Genomic DNA, 12,814 nt, shown 5'->3' on the forward strand with positions numbered 1-12,814 from the left:
AAGCCATTCAGGATGGAGAAATTATGATGACCTAAACGAGTACTTCTGGTATGTTTCTTGAATTGTAAATTCTGCTTTATACTCCATTCAAATATTTAATGGCTCAAAAAATATCGTCCTTGTCTCTAGGTCTAACAGATGTTTAAGACTAGGCTGGCCAATGGACACCAAAGCAGACTTTTTTAGGCATTCAGATTTAAAAGCTGCAAAGGTACTTACTTAGTTAACAACTTGTGATTAAGTAATACTATTTTATTTGTCAATGTTCTAAAATTATTATTCTATTTTATGGGATCATTATTCAATAGTTTTTGAAAACCATGGAACTCATTATTGTTTTATGAGTTGGACGCCATCGTGTGAAGAATAACTTTAAACTTGCACACCCTCCCATACATATTTGTGTGTGTGTGTATATGGGTTAAGTTTAAGTTACACCATGTTTAACTTTTGGTTAATGTTAAACCACCCAATATTTTTTCTTACTTAAGTATATCATCAAGCCTACCTTCGAATTATATGGTTTCCCCAAACCGTTTATGTCTATTAAATATTGTAATGATAAGAGATTAAGAACCATCTCATATATATATATTGTCCAGAATATTAGTCCTATATGTTTTCAGAATATACTAACTGCATGAAATATATGGATTGGATTGTAAATGAAATTTGATTGATACAAAATTCGGCATGTATGATAAACAAAATATTTGTCTAATGTGAAGAGGTTGAGGGTGCAACTTAAACCTATATATGTATTGCTGAACTTTTTTATTTTTTATTTTTGGCAGAGTGATTATCAAGCTGCTGCTCCTGGAAAGATGAAGCCTAAGACAAATTTTGTAGACGTCCGTACATTTTGGCATCTTTACAGAAGTTTTGATCGAATGTGGATATTTTTTATATTGGCTTTCCAGGTAGCCTTAATATTAGAAAATGAATTCTTACTTTTTGACCTTTCTCTGAGGGGAATTTACTTCATCTACATAAATTCGGGTTTTCAGGCAATGGTAATTGTTGCCTGGAGTCCTTCTGGATCTCTTGCTGCATTATTTGATGAAGACGTCTTCAGAAGTGTTTTGAGCATCTTCATTACTTCTGCTTTTCTTAATCTTCTGCAAGGTACTGGCATTATCTTAAGGTATTTGAGGTTTTTTCTCCATGTCACCATTGTTTTGGTGGGAATTTGTGTGCTTATTCACGAAATAAAAGACTGTTTTTATATTTGTTTGCATGTTAGAAACCGCTGTATTGGTTTTTAGTGCAGCAGTAAGAAGCAAGCATTCATATTCTGTTTTAGCGGCATTATGTGTGGTTGAATGGCTTTTGTGATGCTCCCTTATTTTATATATCATCTCTGCAGCTACCCTAGATATAATTCTTAGTTGGAAGGCCTGGAAGAGTTTGAAATTCAGCCAAATACTATGGTACCTTTTGAAGTTTGCAGCAGCAGCTGTGTGGGCTGTGGTTCTGCCCATTGGTTATTCTAGTTCTGTGCAGAACCCTATAGGATTGGTGAAATTCTTCAGTAGCTGGGCTAGGGATTGGAGGAACCTGTCATTTTATAATTATGTTGTTGCACTTTATTTGATGCCCAATTTACTTGCTGCTATAATGTTTTTACTTCCACCTTTACGGAGGCACATGGAGCTATCAAACTGGCGGATTATCACTCTTCTTATGTGGTGGGCTCAGGCAAGCATGTCTGACATTTGTTAATGTTAACTTATTTGTCTGGTTCTTGTTGTTCTCTCTCTCTCTCCCCTTTTTGTCTTTTTAATCTTTCTTTTCTATAAAATTTGACTGTTTTTCACCTGCTGTTGCCATCTTTCAGCCCAAACTTTATGTAGGAATAGGCATGCATGAGGACATTATCTCACTTCTAAAGTAAGGAAAAGGAAGCTTATTATTGGGCTTTGCTTTCTTTTCTGTTTTTCCTTTTTTTTTTTTCATTTTTTTTTTTTTTGGCCTCATTATTTTGGAGAAAGGGCTGGGGGCTGTGGGGGTTAGTTTAAAGTTATATGTTATGATTTGGAGGTGGCTTTTTTGTTATGATTTGGAGGTGGCTTTTTTCAATTAACAAAGTTTTATGTTCCTTGCGTAGGTATACACTATTTTGGAGTATGCTGATAGTCAGTAAGCTAGCATTTAGCTACTACGTGGAGGTGAATATTTCTTAAATACATATTGCTTTATTCCAGTGTCTTTAGGAATTCTATCTTGTTTTTAATCTAAGTTCATAGGCATTACATGCACACATATACATATATATGGATTCATCCTTGCACAACCCTTGTACACAAAATGTATACAAATGATACAACGGTGCTAAAGTAGTTTAAAATCTAAAAAGTTAAACAAGGTCTAGAAGACTCAAGGAGAAATACAAAACAAATACTACACGAGCACAGAGGTCTCACAATCCTCAAAGTGGCAACGGTATCTTTCTTTCCAAATGTTCAACATTAAGAATGAAGGAATAGCTTTCTAGGTAGATGCTTTGGAATGTCCATGCCCTTGATTTTTCCAACATTGTAGCATCTCTAGGATGTTTCCAGGCATAGCTCACGAAGTTCTTAACACGTTGAGAACCATGTAACGAAGATCACTGGTGTACTCATAATGGATGAAAAGGTGATTCATGGTCTTTTCATTCTTTTGCATAGACAACTCCAATTGACTAGAGTGACACCATGGTTTCTAAGATTGTCAACTATATAGGAGAATCCTACTCAAAGCCGTCGTCCAAATAAAGAAAGTTATATGGGACGAATCCTTGACCATCCAAATACTTTCCAAGGAAAAGGGAAAGGCTTTCCTGCCTCTAGAATTTTATAATAGTTCTTTACTTCTGCCATGACTACTAGCTAGAGACCACAACATTTTATCCTCCTCCTCGGATGAGTTCTCGAATAGTATAACAGATTGAGGAACGAGTCTAAAGGTTCCAGCTCCCAATCCTGAAGTTCCCTCCTGAAACTCAGATTACAATGGAAATAATTACCCGAGGAAACCAAGTAATCTAACAACATGACATCTTTGTCACAAGCTATTGGGTAAAGATGATAAAAAGGGGATGCTGATGGAGGTGGCAATTGGTAAGAGAATGACATGTATTCCGACAGTAAGTTGTTGATGTTCTCAGGGGCATCATTATAAGAATAATTAAGAAATGCATTGGTATGATATTTGGTCATTGTTCTTCGCCGGTTGATGATCAGTTGCCTTGTTGTTTTGTGGATTTCAAATTGGATTTGTTGCTTTTATTAAAATGCATACTGCAAAGCCTCAAGAAGAGAATTTAAATACTAACATAAAGGTGTGGCTTTATATTCAATGTGGTGCCAATTTGGGCCTTCTCTAGTTTTTATGTAGTTGCCATGGATGTTTGTTTATATTGTTCGTTAAGTTATAACGGTTTGTGATAATTTTAAACCCCACTTTTCATGACCTTTACCCTTATTCTACCCTGGAGAATATCAAGGACATACTTTTGTTGTAAGATGAAAATTTCATGTCTCAATCTTGCTACTTCCAAGGATACGGTCATACAAGAAAATAGAAAAATTTCTTGTAGTTGCTTTTATGTTTTAAACGTCCCAGGTCTTTTGTGAATTCAATAGTTAGCATTTGTTCCCTTGTTGCATTTCTTCATCATCATTTCCTGTCAGCACTATATTATCAACATACACAATATGTGTAGTCAACTTCCTTTATGGAGAATGTTTGATAAATAAATAAAGTATGATCTGTTTGACTCTCCTTGACTCTCCTTATACCAATTTTTATGCATAGCTCGGGAGAACCTCTCAAACCAAACTCTAGGAAATTGCTTCAGCCATATAAATCCCTTTTCAATCTACACACTATACCATTGGCCTATGGAAAATCAAGACCAAGTGGTACCTCTATGTATGCCTCTTCTTCAGTCTTCTTGGAAAACTACTCTACAAGAGGAGATTAGTTGGAGACAAAAGTCAAGGGCTCTTTGACTAAAAGACAGTCACAAATACACTAGGTTTTTTCATCAGGTAGCCAACTTGAACAGGAGGTTCAATTCCACAAAGTCACTGCTTGTAAGCGGCTCAGTTTTTTCTAGCCAACCTATTATTAGGGATCATATTGTTCAGTTTTATGAGACTTTTTTTTTTTTTTTTTTTTTTTTTTCAGAACAGTACAGCTCGCGGCCTAGGCTGGATGGCCTTGCTTTTGACTCTTTATATGTGGAGGAGTCCTCTCGGTTAGAGCATCCGTTCAAAGAGTGAGGTTTAGAGATAGTGAAAGGTATGCATAAAGATAAGGCCTCAAGTTGTGATGGCTTTTCCACGGCTTTCTTTCAAGACTGCTGGGATGTGATCAAGAATGATATCATGAGGGTATTCATTGACTTTCATGGTTGTAGTAAATTTGAAAAAAGCCTTAATGCCACATTTATTGCTCTAATCCTGAAGAACTATGGGGTGATTGATCTTAATGTCTTCTGGCCTATTAGTCTTGTGAGCGGTGTTTATAAGATCATTGCTAAATTTCTTGCTAATAGACTGAGAAGGTTTGTGGAAAATGTTATTTCAAAGCCTCATAATGGTTTTGTTAAAGGTGGGCCAATTATGGATTTAGTTCTTGTTAAAACAGTTTATGGTACAATGTGAACACGTTCTCCGAGCTCGAACCTGAAAAAGGTAAACACAAAGAGAAAGCGCCCTGTGTTGAGTGTAATCTCCCTTCGATGCTCAAGTAAGGTCTCTGAGTATGTATAGGTAATCTCTAGAATAATTCAGCGTGTCGTTGATACCTGGGGTCCAGCCTATAAATAGGCTGATAAGTTCACCCAGATTAGAACTCTTCCTTCGATCTTATCTCAACTTTGTGATGATCTTCTCCGAGTCTTGTAGTTTGGTTTGGACTCAGAGCAGTAGCTATGTTTAAACTCTAACACGATCCTTATGATATTGGATAATCACAAAATGGAGTCCTTAACTCAATGAGACTCAATCACTGAGTATTAGAAGTTGGTTCATCCACTGTATCTGATTACAACAATAAGATAGTCCTCGGGAAACCAAGGGATTGGCAGCCTCGGGAAATATATCCCTAGGTGACCCCTTCTCGGGTGACCATGTCTTGGTGATATCTTTGAACCTTTCACGGATGACTTCCGTGGTCTTGGCCTTTATCAACTTCGGGTTATGTTAGCCAGGCCTTAAGCCATAGCTCTTTCACTGGACTGTGACCTTATAGCCCACTGGGCCGTAAGGGGAATGATATTTTCCCAGTAGTTACCCCCTCAATTCCGTTATTCGAGGTACTCGTGTGAGAGGAGTTTTATTGGAGGTCCCGGGTCAATATCTCTTTTGTAGGATTTTTGTAGTTCACTTAGATTCTCCCGGGTGACGGTGCTATTCCACGCTTATTTGCACATTCTCTGTGAATTCTGTGATTTTCTAACACCAAATCATCGTGGCAACGTGCACCCTCTTTTCTTGGACCGTTTGCTCTTCCCCCTAATAATGCATTAATTCTTTTTGTCTTGTATTCATCAAGACATTGTCCTTTGTTCTTGCATGTCAACTCCTCAGTTGAGGACCGCCACAATTCCTAGCTTATTGGACACGCGTCTTGAATTCTATGGTTCCTGAGGCATTTCTTTTAAGGGCTATTCAACGGACACATTCGGGGGCGATTCATCATTGCTCTCATTTATAGCAATCCCGTGCACCCACGAGCTCCCTTTATAAACCCTTTCTAGCCTTCTTAAATTGCTGATTCTCAAACTTCTCTGCTTTCTTGATTTCTTGCTTCCCTAAATCTTCTTGCCTTTTTCCTTCGCATTGTCGACTCGGCCTTACCCTATTTCTTTCCTACGATATGGCTTCTACTTCTCGCTCTACTGCTTCAGTGAATAGTGCTAACGAGGCTGATCGTGGCTCCGGTGTGCTTATCCGTCGATCATCTCCCTCTAGTGATGAACCTCTCCAGCCTGAAGATGCTCCGTCCGACGGAAACCTTCAATACACCCTGGATTTCGCTATGAATCTTAGGTCATGGTTGACGCCGAACAACTAAAGAGTTCTCCGGAACAACTACACCATTCCGGCGAACATCCAACTGCACTTTGCCGGTCCTGATGCCAATGTCATTCCTGGTCTTGACTCTTGGGATATTTGCGTTTATGAGGCGATGTTTCTCGTGGGGCTCCGTCTACCCTACCTGGCGGCGGTGAGGTCGTTGCTCTGCTCTTTTGGCTTGGCACCCTTTCAAATCATGCCAAACGGATGGCGGTTCTTCTTTGCTTCCTATTTCTTGTGGCCCAACATCTTCGAGGGTCGTCAGATGACGGTCCCGGAGTTCTTGCTATTTACCGTCCAATCCATTCCAAGGATGGTTTAATAAATTTCACGGCCAGAGGTAGAAGTCATTTTATCAGTTTGACTTCTACTTTCTCCAACTACAAACAGTGGAACGAGCAATTCTTTTTTGTCTCGGGTGAATGGAAGGCATCACCCTCGGAGATTATTCGCAAAGACTGAAGGGTTCCCCGAGTGTGGGACTCATGAAAAAGGAATGTAAGTAAATTGCAACCCCTTTGTTTTTGGAGGAATTGTTATTGTTCTTGTGTACACTATTAATTGCATCTTTTCTTGGGAAAACAAGGGAGAGTAGTCCCATTCTGCACCCTCACCAGTAGAAATGGGTAGACAGGATCCTGACATTTTCTCAAGTCAAGGAGAATGCGCAGTGAATGGACTTCACGGCCCTCGTGACCGACGAGGCTCTTCGCACCTACTTCAAGTATCCAATTCCCGAGGATAAGGTGTTGTTGAATAAGATAGGGCAGCCGAAAAAACCCTCTAAGGATGGACCCCCTGGTGCTAGTATCACGGTAACCGTTTGCCCAAGCCTGACTTACCAATGGTGCCCTCTAATTCTGGGGGTCCGTCTGACGACGAGGGTGATGTAATGGAGGAGGGTGAAACCTCGAACTCCTATTCTCTGTAACCGTTTGCATTTTGTTAATAATAAAAACTTTGAAAATTTTTGTGACTTTGCTAGCAACTGTTTTGCCAATTGTTTTGTGTATGTTGTCTCACTGCTCATACTAACATACTAACAACCCCCTCCATTCAAACATCCAAGGCAAAGTTAACTTAACCTTGGTTATTTGAATTGTAAATATCGAATGGTGTTCGGGAGTTTTGCTGACAACCCCCTCCATTCAAACATCCGAGGCAAAGGCAACTTGGCCTCGATTGTTGAATTGTAAACATCGAATGGTGTCTAGAAGTTTTGTTGACAACCCCCTCCATTCAAGCATCCAAGGCAAAGGCAACTTGGCCTTGGTTATTTGAATTGTAAATCTCGAATAGTGTTCGGGAGTTTTGTTGACAAACCCCTCCATTCAAGCTTCCGAGGCAAAGGTAACTTGGCCTCGGTTGTTGAATTGTAAATGTCGAATGGTGTCTAGGAGTTTTGTTGACAACCCCCTCCATCCAAGCATCCGAGGTTGGGATGTGGAATTATAAGCCATGATTGCTTTTATTGGGAAGTTCCATTCGACTGCTTCCGTCATCATTTGAGGAACTGGCGGTTGGAGTTGGAGAATCTCAATCGACTGCCTCTATTATCATTAAGGAGCCTTCGTGGAATTAATTGCTGGACTCATTTTCGATGGATATTTGCATGCCCGTGCCTCGCTTTGATTTGACAACCAGTGACACTTGTTGTCTCCTAGTTTGTCTGAGTGTGTGGCTCATTATTGCCAATTCTTGTGTTTCCGAGGGAGCTTCCTCTAGAAATACTCTCCAACGTTCTGGTTTTGGAGTCATTCAATCCATTTGAGAATTTTTGCACAATGTCTGGCTCTCATTCTGCCTCTAGTTCTCCATCCAGCTCTGGTTCTCCATACCGCTCTGGTTCTCCATCTCGTTCTGATTCTGATGACGACTCTTGTAGCGTCATTGGCTCTGACACCTCCTACGAGCTTCACCCCTGCCGTAGAGTTGATTCTTCCTCTGGAGCCTTCCGTTGTGCCCTCACTTGCGGGGGTATTCAACCAGTACGACCTGGATCTTGACAGGGTGAGGTCCTTGTTGGAGTATCGGGAGTAGACCTTTGCGGTTGCCGTAAGAGCGAACCGCAAGCTGACCCTAGAGGTTGCTCTGAGGGATAAGCGCATTGCTGGGCTAGTGGACCAGCTAGATCGTGTGCGGGCGAAAAACTTGCGCTACATAGAGAACTTCAACCAAGTAACCAGCATGTACACTGAGGCAGACAGAAGGCTGGAGAAGTATGGGTGGCTATGTGCCACGTGGAAGGCCCGGGCAATAGGGAAATATCATTGTAGTTTTATTTTTGTCAAACTGTCTGAGAACAATTTTTTCTTGTAATGCTTTGCTATTCCCCACATTAATGAAAATTGTTATCCTTTCCTATGCTTTTCCTTGCTCCTCAGCATAATTAACTATCAGTAAATAACTCTTGCTTTAACTAATGTTCTGACTTTTCTAAGAGTGGAGTTGGAAAAGATCGAGGGTAAAGTCTTGCCCCTCTTTTAGGACTCGGTTTGTAAAAAACCGAGTGTCTATCTTCTTGGTCTACCCGAGGGTGAGTGTTTTTGAGAATGGACTTAGAGAAAACCGAGGGCAAAATTGGACCCCTTTTTAGGGCTTGGTTCGTAAGGAAGCCAAGTGTTTGGTTTTTGTCTGCCCGAGCGTAGTTTTTCTGAGAATGGACTTAGAGAAAATCGAGGGCAAAATTCGGCCCCTCTTTAGGACTTGGTTCGTAAGGAATCCAAGTGTATGGTTTCTGTGTTTGCCTGAGGGTGAGTTTTCTGAGAATGGTCTTAGAGAAAACCGAGGGCAAAATCCAACCCTTCTTTAGGACTTGGTTCGTAAGGAAGCCTAGTGTTTGGTTTCTCTGTTTGCCCATGGGCAGTTTTTCTGAGAATGGACTTAGAGACAACCGAGGGAAAAATCTAAGCCCTCTTTAGGACTTGGTTCGTAAGGAAGCTAAGTGTTTGGTTTCTCTGTCTGTCCGAGGGTAGTTTTTCTGAGAATGGACTTAGAGACAACTGAGGGCAAAATCCGACCCCTCTTTAGGACTTGGTTTGTAAGGAAACCAAGTGTCTGTTTTCTTTGTCTGCCCGAGCTTGATGTTTGAGTTGTCTATTGTTACTTCTGGATGTGCCCTCCTGCTATTTCTATTCTGGCGAATGTTCCCACTTCTGTCTCTACATAAGGGAACTAGCATTGATTGTCCACCGGTCGATTGACCGGGGACACTCCGATGCTTAAGTTAGTATAGGAATATCCTTGACTGTTGCATCAATAAAGTGTCCAATTTTATTCAGAAATTGAACATTTAGCCGGGAATTGCATGGTAATATATTGAAAGATAAACAATTTAAAGGCAAAAATATAAAAAGAGTCTAATTGTTTCTCATTGGTAATACTTTTTCAAGTGCTCCGCATTCTAAGGTCTGGGCAGTGGTCTCCCGTCTTTGGCCTGCAAGTAGTATGCTCCTTGTCGGTGACTCTGTATGACTCGGTAAGGCCCTTCCCATGTTGGTCCCAACTTGCCTTCCGTCGGGTCTGTAGTGGCTATCGTGAGCTTTCGAAGTACCAGTCCCTTGGTTTGAACTCCCGGTACTTGACTTTCTTCTTGACGTATTTGGCCATGTTGCGCTGGTAGGCGGCCATAGTGCCTCCCGCCGTATCCTGCTTCTCTTGCAGTAGATCCAGGTTCAGTCCCATGCCTTCATCGTTCAACCTTGGGTTATAGGTCTAAAATTTGAAACAAACAGACCCAACTTCAACTGGAATGACTGCCTTTGTTTCGAAGGCTAAGGCGAAAGGGGTTTCTCCCGTGGGTGTTCTCTCGATAGTCCTATATGACCAGAGTACCTCCGGTAGGAACTCCACCGAAGCTCCCTTTCTGTCTTCTAGCCTCTTCTTCAAGGTCTTCATCAGAGTCTTGTTGGTCGCTTCCATCTACCCATTCGTCTGAGGGTGTCCCGACGAGGAGAAATAGTTTCGCATGTGCAACTTTTTTTCGCGTGGGGAATCCCATAGCGACAAATCACTGACTTCCAAAGGAAACTTTTAATATGCCCAGTTGTGATTGTAGCTAGGGCTTCGGCTTCGGCCCACTTCGTCAAATAGTCGATTGCAACCACCGTGAATTTGCGACCTCCCTTTCCAATGGGCAAGGGTCCCACGATATCAACTCCGCACTGCGCAAAAGGCCACAGTGATGAGTCTGGGCTTAATTCTTCCGGGAGATTAGTAGTGACTTTGTCGAACCTCTGGCATTTGTCGCAGTGTTTCACTATTTCATAGAAATACCCGGCTCTAACCCGCCTTGTGAGCCAACATGCGACTCCCGGAGTGGCTTCCACATACTCCCTTATGTATCTCCTGCAGCATGTATTTCGCTTCCCGACCGGATATACATTTTAGTAGGGGCATGGTATAGCCCCTTTTGTAGAGAACATTTTCAATCAGGGTATACCTAGTCGATCTCATCCGTAGTTTTGCATGCCAGCTTCTTATCTTCAGGGAGTTTCCCTTCCTTTAGGTAGTCTACAATCTCCTTCATCCATCCCTAGTCTTCTGGGTTCTCCTTAATATTGATGACTTCTTCCGTTTTCGCTATTGAGGGTTCAGTTAGGTCCTAGACCACCCAGTCAGAAGCTTCGATATCTTCCTTTGTCTCGGATTTGAGTCGAGCCAATGGATCCGCCTAAGTATTATCTTCCAGCGGTATTTTAATGATCACCGTCTGTTCGAAGACGAAGCAGGGGGCGTAAAGATATTGCTTCATCTTTTCACCCCGTGCTTCGTATTCTCTTTTGATGTGTCCCGTCACTACCTGGGAATCGCTCCTTACTTCGAGGATCCTTTCCCGGATTTGTATAACATTGCTCGTCTGAATGATGCGTCGGTTGCAGTTAATTTGGACTTCACTAGTGGATCCCTTCAGTGAAATTTTAGCTTTATTCGTACAACTCATGATCGGGAGGTGGATGTCTTGGCTTCCTTCTACACCTTGTTGTATTCCCATAGTGTAAGAAGGGAAGGGGAAGACAAGCTTTGGTGTGCCTCGTCTCATAAAGGGAAGTTTGATGTTAGCTCCTTTTACAAGATCCTTGCTTGTAAAGATGATCTTCCTTTCCCCTGGAAGAGGATTTGGCGGACCAAGGTTCCTTTGAAAGTGACTTTGTTTTTTTCGCTTGGTTGGATGTTTTAGGGAAGAGTCTTACCATGGACAATCTTAGGAAGAGGCATGTCATTGTGGTCGATAGGTGCTGCTTGTGCAAATAGAATAGGGAGTTCGTGGACTACCTTCTTCTCCTTTGTGAGGTTGCTTGTGCCTTATGGAATGCTATCTTTAGTCCCTTTGGGATGTCCTGGGTTATGCCTAATCTGGTGGTCGATAGTTTTGCTTGTTGGTGGATGGGTAGTTTCCCTCAGAGTGCTGTCGTGTGGAAAATGGTGCCTTCATGCCTTATGTGGTGCTTGTTGAGGGAACAAAATGATAGAAATTTCGAGAACCAAGAAAATACACTGGAGGAGCTCATGAGCTTTTTTTTTTTTTTTTCTCATTTTACTTGGACAACTGTGTTTTTAGCTCCCTTGGTGATTAGTTTTAATGATTTTTTATTTTTTTTTTCTTCTTCTAGTTAGGCATTTTCTTTTATACTTCCTATGAACTAGGGTTGTGCCCCTTTATGCTTTTTGAATTGCATTACATTACTTAATAAAAGAAAAATGCTTTTTTTACATCAAGTTGCTAAAGTGGCCAACCAAAGTTTTCTACCAAAGAAAGTAGTGGTTGGGTTGAGTTCATCTTTGCTACCGTAGCAAACGTTTCCTCATAATTTATTCCATAGGTTTGTGTAAAATCTATTGCAACCAGTTTGACCTTATATCCTTCCGCACAAGCACCAACCTTATTCTTTACTGTAAACACCCTTTGGCATCTAACTACACTTTTTCCATTAGGCAGTTCGATTTAGTTCCCATGTGTCATTTTTTATGTGGAGCTTTCATCTGATCTTGCATTGCGCTTCCATTTGAACAACCAATCGTTTGGCCCTGTGTTGCATGACATGTTGTTCTTCCCTTAGCCATTAAACGACTTTCCATATAGTGTTTTTGACAGCCACCACTTGCAGCCACCAAAACCATCATTTTTGCCATTGGAAATTAAAGATCATTCTTGAAATCAACTCAAAACACACTGCCTACTCAAACCATTTAAGATGCTCCAGCATGATTTCTTATAGGTCTAATATCACTTGCTGAGTTGGTCCAAGGTTTGTTCACCAATCTCTAAGGAAGAGTTGGGTATTAGGAACTTGATGGTGTTCAATTGTGGTCTCTTAGGTAAATGGTTGTGGCTCTATGGGCTTGAGAGAGTCTTGGTGGAGAGTTACTGTGGAATCTGAATTTGGCAATTCATGTGGTGGGTAGCCTTCTCTTGAGCCTTCTGGAGCATTTTGGATGGGGTTATGGAAGAATATTAGAAAGGCTTAAAAATTTCGTGTTATACTAGATTTGAGGTGGGAGATGAATCTAAGATTAGATTTTGGCATGATCAATGGTGTGGGGATTTGGATCTAAAGTTAGCCTTTTCAGTTTTATTTGGTATTGCTCGTACAAAGTATGCCTTTGTTGAGGCTCACTTGGAGTTTTTGGGTTGTTCTAACCAGTGGAATGTGAACTTTCTATAATGGCGCATGATTGAGAGGTGGATGTCTTTCTCTAGGTGTTGCACTCAGTTTGAGTAAGAAGAGGAAGTGAAGATAAGCTGT

At 41.1% G+C, this 12,814-nt stretch overlaps 1 protein-coding gene across 3 annotated transcripts in view; it reads left to right on the plus strand.

Annotated features, from left to right (window-relative positions):
* The window catches only part of LOC132180739 (callose synthase 7-like), a 30,063-nt gene continuing 17,249 nt past the window's right edge, over nt 1–12,814 (plus strand). For 2 of the 3 annotated variants that reach the window (XM_059593658.1, XM_059593659.1), the window contains exons 1-7: nt 1–48; nt 130–211; nt 795–920; nt 1,008–1,125; nt 1,367–1,698; nt 1,838–1,890; nt 2,108–2,168. In XM_059593658.1, coding sequence (XP_059449641.1) covers nt 161–211; nt 795–920; nt 1,008–1,125; nt 1,367–1,698; nt 1,838–1,890; nt 2,108–2,168 — 741 coding nt within the window. In that variant the 5' untranslated portion in view covers nt 1–48; nt 130–160. Of the gene's footprint in view, nt 49–129; nt 212–794; nt 921–1,007; nt 1,145–1,366; nt 1,699–1,837; nt 1,891–2,107; nt 2,169–12,814 lie in introns of all 3 variants that reach the window. The other variant, XM_059593660.1, reaches the window with a different exon arrangement.

The sequence above is a fragment of the Corylus avellana genome, chromosome ca5, assembly GCF_901000735.1.
Source record: "Corylus avellana chromosome ca5, CavTom2PMs-1.0".
NCBI lineage: Eukaryota > Viridiplantae > Streptophyta > Magnoliopsida > Fagales > Betulaceae > Corylus > Corylus avellana.